Source organism: Oncorhynchus masou, chromosome 15 (genome assembly GCF_036934945.1).
Source record: "Oncorhynchus masou masou isolate Uvic2021 chromosome 15, UVic_Omas_1.1, whole genome shotgun sequence".
Lineage (NCBI taxonomy): Eukaryota > Metazoa > Chordata > Actinopteri > Salmoniformes > Salmonidae > Oncorhynchus > Oncorhynchus masou.
In genome coordinates, this window is record NC_088226.1 from 70917402 (window position 1) to 70930246 (window position 12845).

General features: G+C 41.6%; 1 protein-coding gene across 1 annotated transcript in view; it reads left to right on the top strand.

Annotated features, from left to right (window-relative positions):
- Positions 1-816: 816 nt before the first annotated feature.
- Positions 817-12845, top strand: part of LOC135556752 (acyl-CoA Delta-6 desaturase-like) — a 29869-nt gene continuing 17840 nt past the window's right edge. Inside the window, exons 1-4 of the mRNA XM_064990175.1 lie at positions 817-908; positions 1434-1536; positions 6394-6705; positions 7803-7913. Coding sequence (XP_064846247.1) covers positions 6469-6705; positions 7803-7913 — 348 coding nt within the window. The 5' untranslated portion in view covers positions 817-908; positions 1434-1536; positions 6394-6468. The remainder of the gene's footprint in view (positions 909-1433; positions 1537-6393; positions 6706-7802; positions 7914-12845) is intronic.

The window sequence follows — 12845 nt, forward strand, 5'->3', positions numbered from 1 at the left end:
CCAAAAAATGTAGCGACGACACCATTAAAATCTAAATGTTTTATTTATTTCACAACAAAAAGGAATGCTTATGAACCCTTTCACCTGTTGATAATGGGTGTCACTAGAAAGCCACAAAGTACAAATGGGCTACATCATAAAAAGGAATGAAAACCAAAATTTGATTTTTGGTCTTCATTTAAGGTTAGGTTTAGAAGAAGGTTAGCGGTGTGTTTAGGTAAAAAATAAAATCAGATTTTAAGAAGATAAAACTGTAGAAATAGACTGGGTTTATTACTTTGTTGCTGTGGTAACTAGTGATGACCCTGATAATGCCTCCAAATATTTTGTGTTGAACAGGGAATTTACGGTTTTGGGACAAAGACAGCTACTGTTCCCCGATTGGTTACTTTGACAAAATTCGACGTCAAGTGTCGAATTTGTGGTTTGAGGTGTAGAGGCGGAGTTTATTATAGACAGAAACCTGCCCCTCCTACCTGTGTGACGGTCCTCTCTCTCTCTTCATCTCTCTCGCTGTCTCTCTCCCTCTCCATAATGCAATGCTCATCTCTCGAAAAGAAGAGGAACATCACAACATGGAAACACTAATGACGACGAATAGAAGCCCCAAATAGCTCGATTATGTTATGCGCTTTCATAATCATTGCCATTGCTTAATACATACATTGCGATTTTGACATTCGAGGTGTGTTAATGTTTATTTTTTAACACGACACAACTCATTACTTGCTCCACATTTTCATTATACGATGTGTCAATTCTATAGTTGAATTTTGAATATTTCGTATTCTCCATATTAGTAGCCTACTGATGATTTGATTGGATATATGATCAGAAAGAACTGAGTGTATTTTTATGAATAAGAGGAAGAGAGGTAAAGAGAGAGGATTGCACATCTGGAAATGTTGGTGAGTGCAGCTATTATATTAATTCTGTATCCACATCATCATTGTATAATTGCGTTATATTGTTGATCACAATATAGCCTGATTTAATGTAATGTCATGTAGCCTGGGGATTTCTGTAAGGGTTGACACGACTTTTCGATTTTATCATGTGTGTCATTGTACAGACATTAACATGAAACTCTCATAAAGATTTGCACTGTGTGTCATATAAAACTCGGGAAATATATGCGGAACAGAAGATGAGTCCATGCCCACACAATGGCGCATCTCCGTATTCTTTATTATTTATTGATGAGAACATTTCAATGCTCTTTGTCTCTATTCTAATATAGTGTTACAAATAAACATCGTGGTAAATTGCATCGATGCTCAACAGATTAGAAAATAAACTCCATACAGAATGCTACAGGTTTTTGTTAGATATTAGATATTTTGAGCAACATTTTTAATGGTTTGATGTTGGTAGAAAAGGAACTCTACAGAATTACAGGACCCAGACTGGCTGACATTCTTGCGCCTCTACAGGTATTCGTCATTCGATATTTTCAGCAAATGAATTGAACAACACATTTTGTTGTACTACGCTGTCTGCAAAACATCTCCCTTCCCTCTGGCAGAAGAATCGCAGGTTAGCGTTTTTCGTCATGAATCTTGTTCTGGAGGCAGAAAGGTCACTATCTGGCACAGCCACAAAGTCATACAATCAATCAGATTTTAAATCTAACCTTAACCACACTGATAACGTTAATGCCTAACCCCAAATGTGACACCATCTGGATTGGTGTCTTAGGTCTTTATTTAGTGTTGTGTTGTCTCTCTTTATGTAGTGTTGTGGTGTCTCTCTCTATGTAGTGTTGTGTTGTCTCTCTTTATGTAGTGTTGTGTTGTCTCTCTTTATGTAGTGTTGTGTTGTCTCTCTATGTAGTGTTGTGTTGTCTCTCTTTATGTAGTGTTGTGTTGTCTCTCTCTATGTAGTGTTGTGTTGTCTCTCTTTATGTAGTGTCGTGTTGTCCCTCTTTATGTAGTGTTGTGGTGTCTCTCTCTATGTAGTGTTGTGTTGTCTCTCTTTATGTAGTGTTGTGTTGTCTCTCTTTATGTAGTGTTGTGGTGTCTCTCTTTATGTAGTGTTGTGGTGTCTCTCTATGTAGTGTTGTGGTGTCTCTCTTTATGTAGTGTTGTGGTGTCTCTCTCTATGTAGTGTTGTGGTGTCTCTCTCTATGTAGTGTTGTGTTGTCTCTCTTTATGTAGTGTTGTGGTGTCTCTCTTTATGTAGTTTTGTGGTGTCTCTCTTTATGTAGTGTTGTGTTGTCTCTCTTTATGTAGTGTTGTGGTGTCTCTCTCTATGTAGTGTTGTGTTGTCTCTCTTTATGTAGTGTTGTGTTGCCTCTCTTTATGCAGTGTCGTGTTGTCTCTCTTTATGTAGTGTTGTGGTGTCTCTATGTAGTGCTGTGGTGTCTCTCTTTATGTAGTGTTGTGTTGTCTCTCTTTATGTAGTGTTGTGGTGTCTCTCTATGTAGTGTTGTGGTGTCTCTCTTTATGTAGTGTTGTGTTGTCTCTCTTTATGTAGTGTTGTGTTGTCTCTCTTTATGTAGTGTTGTGGTGTCTCTCTATGTAGTGTTGTGGTGTCTCTCTTTATGTAGTGTTGTCTCTCTATGTAGTGTTGTCTCTCTTTATGTAGTGTTGTGTTATCTCTCTTTATGTAGTGTTGTGTTGTCTCTCTATGTAGTGTTGTGGTGTCTCTCTTTATGTAGTGTTGTGTTGTCTCTCATTATGTAGTGTTGTGTTGTCTCTCTTTATGTAGTGTTGTGTTGTCTCTCTTTATGTAGTGTTGTGTTGTCTCTCTTTATGTAGTGTTGTGTTGTCTCTCTTTATGTAGTGTTGTGTTGTCTCTCTTTATGTAGTGTTGTGTTGTCTCTCTTTATGTAGTGTTGTGTAGTCTCTCTTTATGTAGTGTTGTGGTGTCTCTCTCTATGTAGTGTTGTGTTGTCTCTCTTTATGTAGTGTTGTGTTGTCTCTCTTTATGCAGTGTCGTGTTGTCTCTCTTTATGTAGTGTTGTGGTGTCTCTATGTAGTGCTGTGGTGTCTCTCTTTATGTAGTGTTGTGTTGTCTCTCTTTATGTAGTGTTGTGGTGTCTCTCTATGTAGTGTTGTGGTGTCTCTCTTTATGTAGTGTTGTGTTGTCTCTCTTTATGTAGTGTTGTGTTGTCTCTCTTTATGTAGTGTTGTGGTGTCTCTCTATGTAGTGTTGTGGTGTCTCTCTTTATGTAGTGTTGTCTCTCTATGTAGTGTTGTCTCTCTTTATGTAGTGTTGTGTTGTCTCTCTATGTAGTGTTGTGGTGTCTCTCTTTATGTAGTGTTGTGTTGTCTCTCTTTATGTAGTGTTGTGTTGTCTCTCTTTATGTAGTGTTGTGTTGTCTCTCTTTATGTAGTGTTGTGTTGTCTCTCTTTATGTAGTGTTGTGTTGTCTCTCTTTATGTAGTGTTGTGTTGTCTCTCTTTATGTAGTGTTGTGTAGTCTCTCTTGATGTAGTGTTGTGGTGTCTCTTTATGTAGTGTTGTCTCTCTTTATGTAGTGTTGTGTTGTCTCTCTTTATGTAGTGTTGTGGTGTCTCTCTATGTAGTGTTGTGGTGTCTCTCTTTATGTAGTGTTGTGTTGTCTCTCTTTATGTAGTGTTGTGTTGTCTCTCTTTATGTAGTGTTGTGGTGTCTCTCTATGTAGTGTTGTGGTGTCTCTCTTTATGTAGTGTTGTCTCTCTATGTAGTGTTGTCTCTCTTTATGTAGTGTTGTGTTATCTCTCTTTATGTAGTGTTGTGTTGTCTCTCTATGTAGTGTTGTGGTGTCTCTCTTTATGTAGTGTTGTGTTGTCTCTCTTTATGTAGTGTTGTGTTGTCTCTCTTTATGTAGTGTTGTGTTGTCTCTCTTTATGTAGTGTTGTGTTGTCTCTCTTTATGTAGTGTTGTGGTGTCTCTTTATGTAGTGTTGTGTTGTCTCTCTTGATGTAGTGTTGTGTTGTCTCTCTTTATGTAGTGTTGTGTAGTCTCTCTTGATGTAGTGTTGTGGTGTCTCTTTATGTAGTGTTGTCTCTCTTTATGTAGTGTTGTGTTGTCTCTCTTGATGTAGTGTTGTGGTGTCTCTTTATGTAGTGTTGTCTCTCTTTATGTAGTGTTGTGTTGTCTCTCTTTATGTAGTGTTGTGTTGTCTCTCTTTATGTAGTGTTGTGTAGTCTCTCTTGATGTAGTGTTGTGGTGTCTCTTTATGTAGTGTTGTCTCTCTTTATGTAGTGTTGTCTCTCTTTATGTAGTGTTGTGGTGTCTCTTGATGTAGTTTTGTGGTGTCTCTTGATGTAGTGTTGTGGTGTCTCTTTATGTAGTGTTGTGTTGTCTCTCTCTATGTTGTGTTGTCTCTCTTGTCGTGATGTGTTGTCTCTCTTTATGTAGTGTAGTGTTGTCTCTCTTGTCGTGATGTGTGTTTTGTTCTATATTCATATTTTATGTGTATTTATGTTTAATCCCCCGTCCCTGCAGGAGGCCTTTTGCCTTTTGGTAGGCCGTCATTGTGGATAAAAATATGTTCTTGCCTAGTTAAATAAAGGTTAAATAAATACATATGTAGCAACATTTTAAATTGTGTTTTTTACATAGGATAAAAGTAGAGACTCAGAGATAGAAAATTGTATATCATACACTACAGTTGAGGAACAATGGGAAAGTAATTCTGCTTTGAAAGCTGATAAACTTGTAACCCCACTTTTAAGAGAATGGGCCTTGAATGTTTTGGTACACCTACTGGAGAGCTCTTCTTTGTCTACACCCATTCAGCACCATTCACACCCTCTTAAGCCTTATCCCCACCCCATCTCTTTAAGGATTCACACCTGAGGCCATGTGTCACGTTCTTCATAATGAGGAGACCAAGGCGCAGTGTGAGATGAATAAACAGCTGTCTCTGATGGTGAACCAATTCAGGCCACCATAGACCTACATATACCTAGACATACCAAAACCTCAAGGAATTACAAAAAACCCTAGACTAGACAAAAACACACATAATAAAGACAACAAAGATAACTAAGGTCAGGGCGTGACAGTACACCCCCCCCCCCCACACACACACACACACACACAAGGTGCGGACTCCCGGCCGCAAACCTAAAGCTATATGGGAGGGTCTGGGTGGGGATCTGGACGCCGCCTCCCTTCTTTACCCTGAGTCCGCTCTTGTAGCACACACCAGTGGATCATCGTCGGAGGCTCTGGGCTGGGGACCCTCGCTGTTTGGATCGTCGCCGGATGTTCTGGACTGGGGACCGTCGCTGGAAACTCTGGACTGGAGACCGTCGCTGGAGGCTCCGGACTGGGTACTGTAGCCGGACGCTCTGGACTGGGTACTGTAGCCGGATGCTCTGGACTGGCGAGGCGCACTGTAGGCCTGGTGCGTGGTGCCGGCTCTGGTGGTACCGGGCTGGGGACACGCACCTCAGGGCGGGGAGGAGGAACAGGATACACTGGACCGTGGAGACGCATTGGAGATCCAGAACATAGAGCTCAATACGTCCTGGCTGGATGCCCTGGAGACATCGTGTGCATCTCTGCATAACACGGTGCCTGACTAGTTACACGCCCCCCACGGTAAGCACGAGGAGTTGGCTCAGGTCTCCTACCTGACTCATGCAATCTCCTCGTGTTCCCCCCCCCAGACACATCTAGCTAAGTGGATGAGTCACTATTGTCTAGACATGTTCATGAAATGCAATAGATGGCCGTAATCACCCCCCAGACACACCAGGTGAAGTTGATGTTTAGACATGTAGCTAGCGAGCTAAACAATGAACCGGCATAATCCCAACTACCACCAATACAAACATTGTCATAGCTGTAGTATGAATCTGCAGGCAGCTAAAGCTAACCAACTAGGTTCAATGTTAGCTATTTAGCTAATATTAGGCTATAACTAGCATGGTAAAGGAGTTTCTGATTCGAAGAATGTTACGATACAAAACGTTAGCTAGCAAGCCAGCCGGCTAACGTTCGCTAGCTAGCTAACAGTACGCTTTAACTTGCAATGAAAATGACTTTTCGACCCAATATAATATCTGAAAATGTAGCTAAACTCACCTGTATACATGGATTTTTGAATATATATTTTTTTAAAGATCATCAACTGACTCTCCTGTGAAGTAGTGACGTGTGACGTGTGACGTGTGACGTGTGACGTGTGACGTGCGTCGAGCTTCCTGAAAAGGGTCACAAATCAAGTCTGTTTGTTTTCAAGAATTTTTACAATATATCACATTTTGAATTCTGGTCCATCTAGAGGAAATCTCTCAGCTCTGCCTCCAGGACAAGACTCATCCCAAATAAACATCAAACTGTAGAAGAGTCACACCATTTCACCATCTGGGTGTGACTTGGCTCAGACAGCATGATCTGATTCTGATTCCATTCCCTGACTTCCTCTCTGTACGTTGCATTTGACTGGTCCTCAGTGTGTTTCAGTTGGACAGACTGGACAGAGTGCAGCCGACACAGCGACGGTGTGAGTGGAGCAGAGAGAACCGAGGATGGGGGGCGGAGGTCAACAGACGGAGTCAAGCGAGCCGGCCAAGTGTGACGGGGTTGGGCCCGATGGAGGGCGAGGTGGCAGTGCAGTCTACACCTGGGAAGAGGTCCAGAAGCACTGCCACAGAAGCGACCAGTGGTTGGTCATCGACAGGAAGGTCTATAATATTACCCAGTGGGCGAAGAGACACCCAGGAGGCATCAGGGTCATCAGTCACTTTGCTGGAGAAGATGCCACGGTCAGTAGCCAAACTATGGAAGTTGTTGATGAAATGTCCTCAAGTTATTCCAGGAAGACTGTTGCAAATGTTATAATGTTGTAGGTATGACATATTACACTAGTTGTTAGTGGATCGTACATTATGACTCTATTACATATCACTCTAGTTGTTAGTTGTCTTAATATCACGATAATCTCTTAACCATGAATGAATCATCATTATTTTTTACATAAGAGACATACACTGAGTGTACAAAACATTAGGAACACCTTCCTAATATTGAGTTGCACCCCCCTTTGCCCTCAATTTGTCGGGGACTCTACAGGGACTCTAAAAGGTGTCGCAGGCGTTCCACAGGGACCCATTTTGACTTCCATTCTTCCCACAGTTGTGTCAAGTTGGCTGGATGTCCTTTTGAGTGGTGGACCATTCTTGATACACACGGGAAAACTGTTGAGCGTGAAAAACCCTGCAGCGTTGCAGTTCTTGAAGACGAACCGGAGCGCCTGGAACCTACTACATTTACATTTACATTTAAGTCATTTAGCAGACGCTCTTATCCAGAGCGACTTACAAGTTAATTTTTACCTTTTTTTTATTTTTTATTTTTTTTATATTTTTTTATTTTTTTATTTAACCAGGCAAGTCAGTTAAGAACACATTCTTATTCTTCAATGACGGCCTGGGAACAGTGGGTTAACTGCCTGTTCAGGGGCAGAACGACAGATTTGTACCTTGTCGGCTCGGGGGTTTGAACTCACAACCTTCCGGTTACTAGTCCAACGCTCTAACCACTAGGCTACCCTGTCGCCCCTACTACAATACCATACCCCGTTCAAAAGCATTTCAATCTTTTTTCTCACACTCTGAAAGGCAATCCAGAAACACAGTCTCAATTGTCTCAAGGCTAAAAAAAAAAATATCCTTCTTTATCCTGTCTCCTCCCCTTCACCAGGTGACATCAATAAGAGGTCATAGGTCACCTGGATTCACCTGGTCAGTCTATATCATGGAAAGACTTCTTCATGTTTTGTACACTCACTATTTTTACTGAGAGGATATTTGTATGTATTTCTCTAAAACAACATAGATGAATCTATGTCTCTAATTTCTAGGAAGCATTTTCCGCATTCCATCCCGATCCTAATTTTGTCAGGAAGTTTCTGAAGCCGTTGCTGATTGGAGAGCTGGCACCGACAGAGCCCAGCCAGGACCATGAGAAAAACGTGAGGCGGCCCATCTTTATCTCTCTCCCTCTACAGCATCACACCCATAACATACATTGTTGTAGGCTACATAATGAAACATAGAATGTGAACCCTACAGCATCTCTCCCTCTGACATAGCACCACACCCACTTTAACCACCACAAAGCACCACATTCGACCAAGTCGTATTGTGTCATCTTCAGTCATCTACTATAATAACTATACCAGCCTGTCTATGTGCCCCTATAACTAGGGCACATTATACCAGCCTGTCTATGTGCCCAGATGCCCCTATAACTAGATCACATTATACCAGCATGTCTATATGCCCAGATGCCCCTATAACTAGATCACATTATACCAGCCTGTCTATATGCCCATATAACTAGATCACATTATACCAGCATGTCTATATGTCCCTATAACTAGATCACATTATACCAGCCTGTCTATATGCCCCTATAACTAGATCACATTATACCAGCATGTCTATGTGCCCAGATGCCCCTATAACTAGATCACATTATACCAGCATGTCTATGTGCCCAGATTCCCCTATAACTAGATCACATTATACTAGCCTGTCTATATGCCCAGATGCCCCTATAACTAGATCACATTATACCAGCCTGTCTATATGCCCATATAACTAGATCACATTATACCAGCATGTCTATATATCCCTATAACTAGATCACATTATACCAGCCTGTCTATATATCCCTATAACTAGATCACATTATACCAGCCTGTCTATGTGCCCAGATGCCCCTATAACTAGATCACATTATACCAGCCTGTCTATATATCCCTATAACTAGATCACATTATACCAGCCTGTCTATATGCCCCTATAACTAGATCACATTATACCAGCCTGTCTATATATCCCTATAACTAGATCACATTATACCAGCCTGTCTATGTGCCCAGATGCCCCTATAACTAGATCACATTATACCAGCCTGTCTATATGCCCCTATAACTAGATCACATTATACCAGCATGTCTATGTGCCCAGATTCCCCTATAACTAGATCACATTATACCAGCCTGTCTATATGCCCCTATAACTAGATCACATTATACCAGCATGTCTATGTGCCCAGATATCCCTATAACTAGATCACATTATACCAGCCTGTCTATATGCCCAGATAGCCCTATAACTAGATCACATTATACCAGCATGTCTATGTGCCCCTATAACTAGATCACATTATACCAGCCTGTCTATATGCCCAGATGCCCCTATAACTAGATCACATTATACCAGCATGTCTATGTGCCCAGATGCCCCTATAACTAGATCACATTATACCAGCATGTCTATATGCCCCTATAACTAGATCACATTATACCAGCCTGTCTATATGCCCCTATAACTAGATCACATTATACCAGCCTGTCTATGTGCCCAGATATCCCTATAACTAGATCACATTATACCAGCATGTCTATGTGCCCAGATGCCAGTATAACTAGATCACATTATACCAGCCTGTCTATATGCCCCTATAACTAGATCACATTATACCAGCCTGTCTATGTGCCCAGATATCCCTATAACTAGATCACATTATACCAGCATGTCTATGTGCCCAGATGCCAGTATAACTAGATCACATTATACCAGCCTGTCTATGTGCCCAGATGGACCTATAACTAGATCACATTATACCAGCCTGTCTATATGCCCCTATAACTAGATCACATTATACCAGCCTGTCTATGTGCCCCTATAACTAGATCACATTATACCAGCCTGTCTATATGCCCCTATAACTAGATCACATTATACCAGCCTGTCTATATGCCCAGATGCCCCTATAACTAGATCACATTATACCAGCCTGTCTATGTGCCCAGATGCCCCTATAACTAGATCACATTATACCAGCCTGTCTATGTGCCCTGATGCCCCTATAACTAGATCACATTATACCAGCCTGTCTATATGCCCCTATAACTAGATTACATTATACCAGCCTGTCTATGTGCCCAGATGCCCCTATAACTAGATCACATTATACCAGCCTGTCTATGTGCCCAGATGACCCTATAACTAGATCACATTATACCAGCCTGTCTATATGCCCAGATGCCCCTATAACTAGATCACATTATACCAGCCTGTCTATATGCCCAGATGCCCCTATAACTAGATCACATTATACCAGCCTGTCTATATGCCCAGATGCCCCGATAACTAGATCACAATATACCAGCCTGTCTATGTGCCCAGATGGCCCTATAACTAGATCACATTATACCAGCCTGTCTATGTGCCCAGATACCCCTATAACTAGATCACATTATACCAGCCTGTCTATATGCCCCTATAACTAGATCACATTATACCAGCCTGTCTATATGCCCCTATAACTAGATCACATTATACCAGCCTGTCTATATGCCCAGATGCCCCTATAACTAGATCACATTATACCAGCCTGTCTATATGCCCAGATGCCCCGATAACTAGATCACAATATACCAGCCTGTCTATGTGCCCAGATGGCCCTATAACTAGATCACATTATACCAGCCTGTCTATGTGCCCAGATACCCCTATAACTAGATCACATTATACCAGCCTGTCTATATGCCCCTATAACTAGATCACATTATACCAGCCTGTCTATATGCCCCTATAACTAGATCACATTATACCAGCCTGTCTATGAGCCCAGATGGCCCTATAACTAGATCACATTATACCAGCCTGTCTATGCGCCCAGATGCCCCTATAACTAGATCACATTATACCAGCCTGTCTATATGCCCATATAACTAGATCACATTATACCAGCATGTCTATATGCCCCTATAACTAGATCACATTATACCAGCATGTCTATATGCCCCTATAACTAGATCACATTATACCAGCCTGTCTATATGCCCAGATGCCCCTATAACTAGATCACATTATACCAGCCTGTCTATATGCCCCTATAACTAGATCACATTATACCAGCATGTCTATATGCCCAGATGCCCCTATAACTAGATCACATCATACCAGCCTGTCTATATGCCCCTATAACTAGATCACATTATACCAGCATGTCTATATGCCCAGATATCCCTATAACTAGATCACATTATACCAGCCTGTCTATGTGCCCCTATAACTAGATCACATTATACCAGCCTGTCTATATGCCCAGATGCCCCTATAACTAGATCACATTATACCAGCCTGTCTATGTGCCCAGATGCCCCTATAACTAGATCACATTATACTAGCCTGTCTATGTGCCCCTATAACTAGATCACATTATTCCAGCCTGTCTATATGCCCAGATGCCCCTATAACTAGATCACATTATACCAGCCTGTCTATGTGCTCAGATGCCCCTATAACTAGATCACATTATACCAGCCTGTCTATGTGCCCAGATGCCCCTATAACTAGATCACATTATACCAGCATGTCTATATGCCCAGATGCCCCGATAACTAGATCACATTATACCAGCCTGTCTATATGCCCAGATGCCCCTATAACTAGATCACATTATACCAGCCTGTCTATGTGCCCAGATGCCCCTATAACTAGATCACATTATACCAGCCTGTCTATGTGCCCCTATAACTAGATCACATTATACCAGCCTGTCTATGTGCCCAGATGCCCCTATAACTAGATCACATTATACCAGCCTGTCTATATGCCCCTATAACTAGATCACATTATACCAGCCTGTCTATGTGCCCAGATGCCCCTATAACTAGATCACATTATACCAGCCTGTCTATATGCCCCTATAACTAGATCACATTATACCAGCCTGTCTATGTGCCCAGATGCCCCTATAACTAGATCACATTATACCAGCCTGTCTATATGCCCCTATAACTAGATCACATTACACCAGCCTGTCTATGTGCCCAGATGCCCCTATAACTAGATCACATTATACCAGCCTGTCTATATGCCCAGATGCCCCTATAACTAGATCACATTATACCAGCCTGTCTATGTGCCCAGATGCCCCTATAACTAGATCACATTATACCAGCCTGTCTATATGCCCCTATAACTAGATCACATTACACCAGCCTGTCTATGTGCCCAGATGCCCCTATAACTAGATCACATTATACCAGCCTGTCTATATGCCCCTATAACTAGATCACATTATACCAGCCTGTCTATATGCCCCTATAACTAGATCACATTATACCAGCCTGTCTATGTGCCCCTATAACTAGATCACATTATACCAGCATGTCTATATGCCCCTATAACTAGATCACATTATACCAGCCTGTCTATGTGCCCAGATATCCCTATAACTAGATCACATTATACCAGCCTGTCTATGTGCCCCTATAACTAGATCACATTATACCAGCCTGTCTATATGCCCCTATAACTAGATCACATTATACCAGCCTGTCTATATATCCCTATAACTAGATCACATTATACCAGCCTGTCTATATGCCCAGATATCCCTATAACTAGATCACATTATACCAGCCTGTCTATGTGCTCAGATGCCCCTATAACTAGATCACATTATACCAGCATGTCTATGTGCCCAGATGCCCCTATAACTAGATCACATTATACCAGCCTGTCTATGTGCCCAGATATCCCTATAACTAGATCACATTATACCAGCCTGTCTATATGCCCCTATAACTAGATCACATTATACCAGCATGTCTATATGCCCCTATAACTAGATCACATTATACCAGCCTGTCTATATGCCCCTATAACTAGATCACATTATACCAGCATGTCTATGTGCCCAGATGCCCCTATAACTAGATCACATTATACCAGCCTGTCTATATGCCCCTATAACTAGATCACATTATACCAGCATGTCTATATGCCCAGATATCCCTATAACTAGATCACATTATACCAGCCTGTCTATGTGCCCAGATATCCCTATAACTAGATCACATTATACCAGCATGTCTATG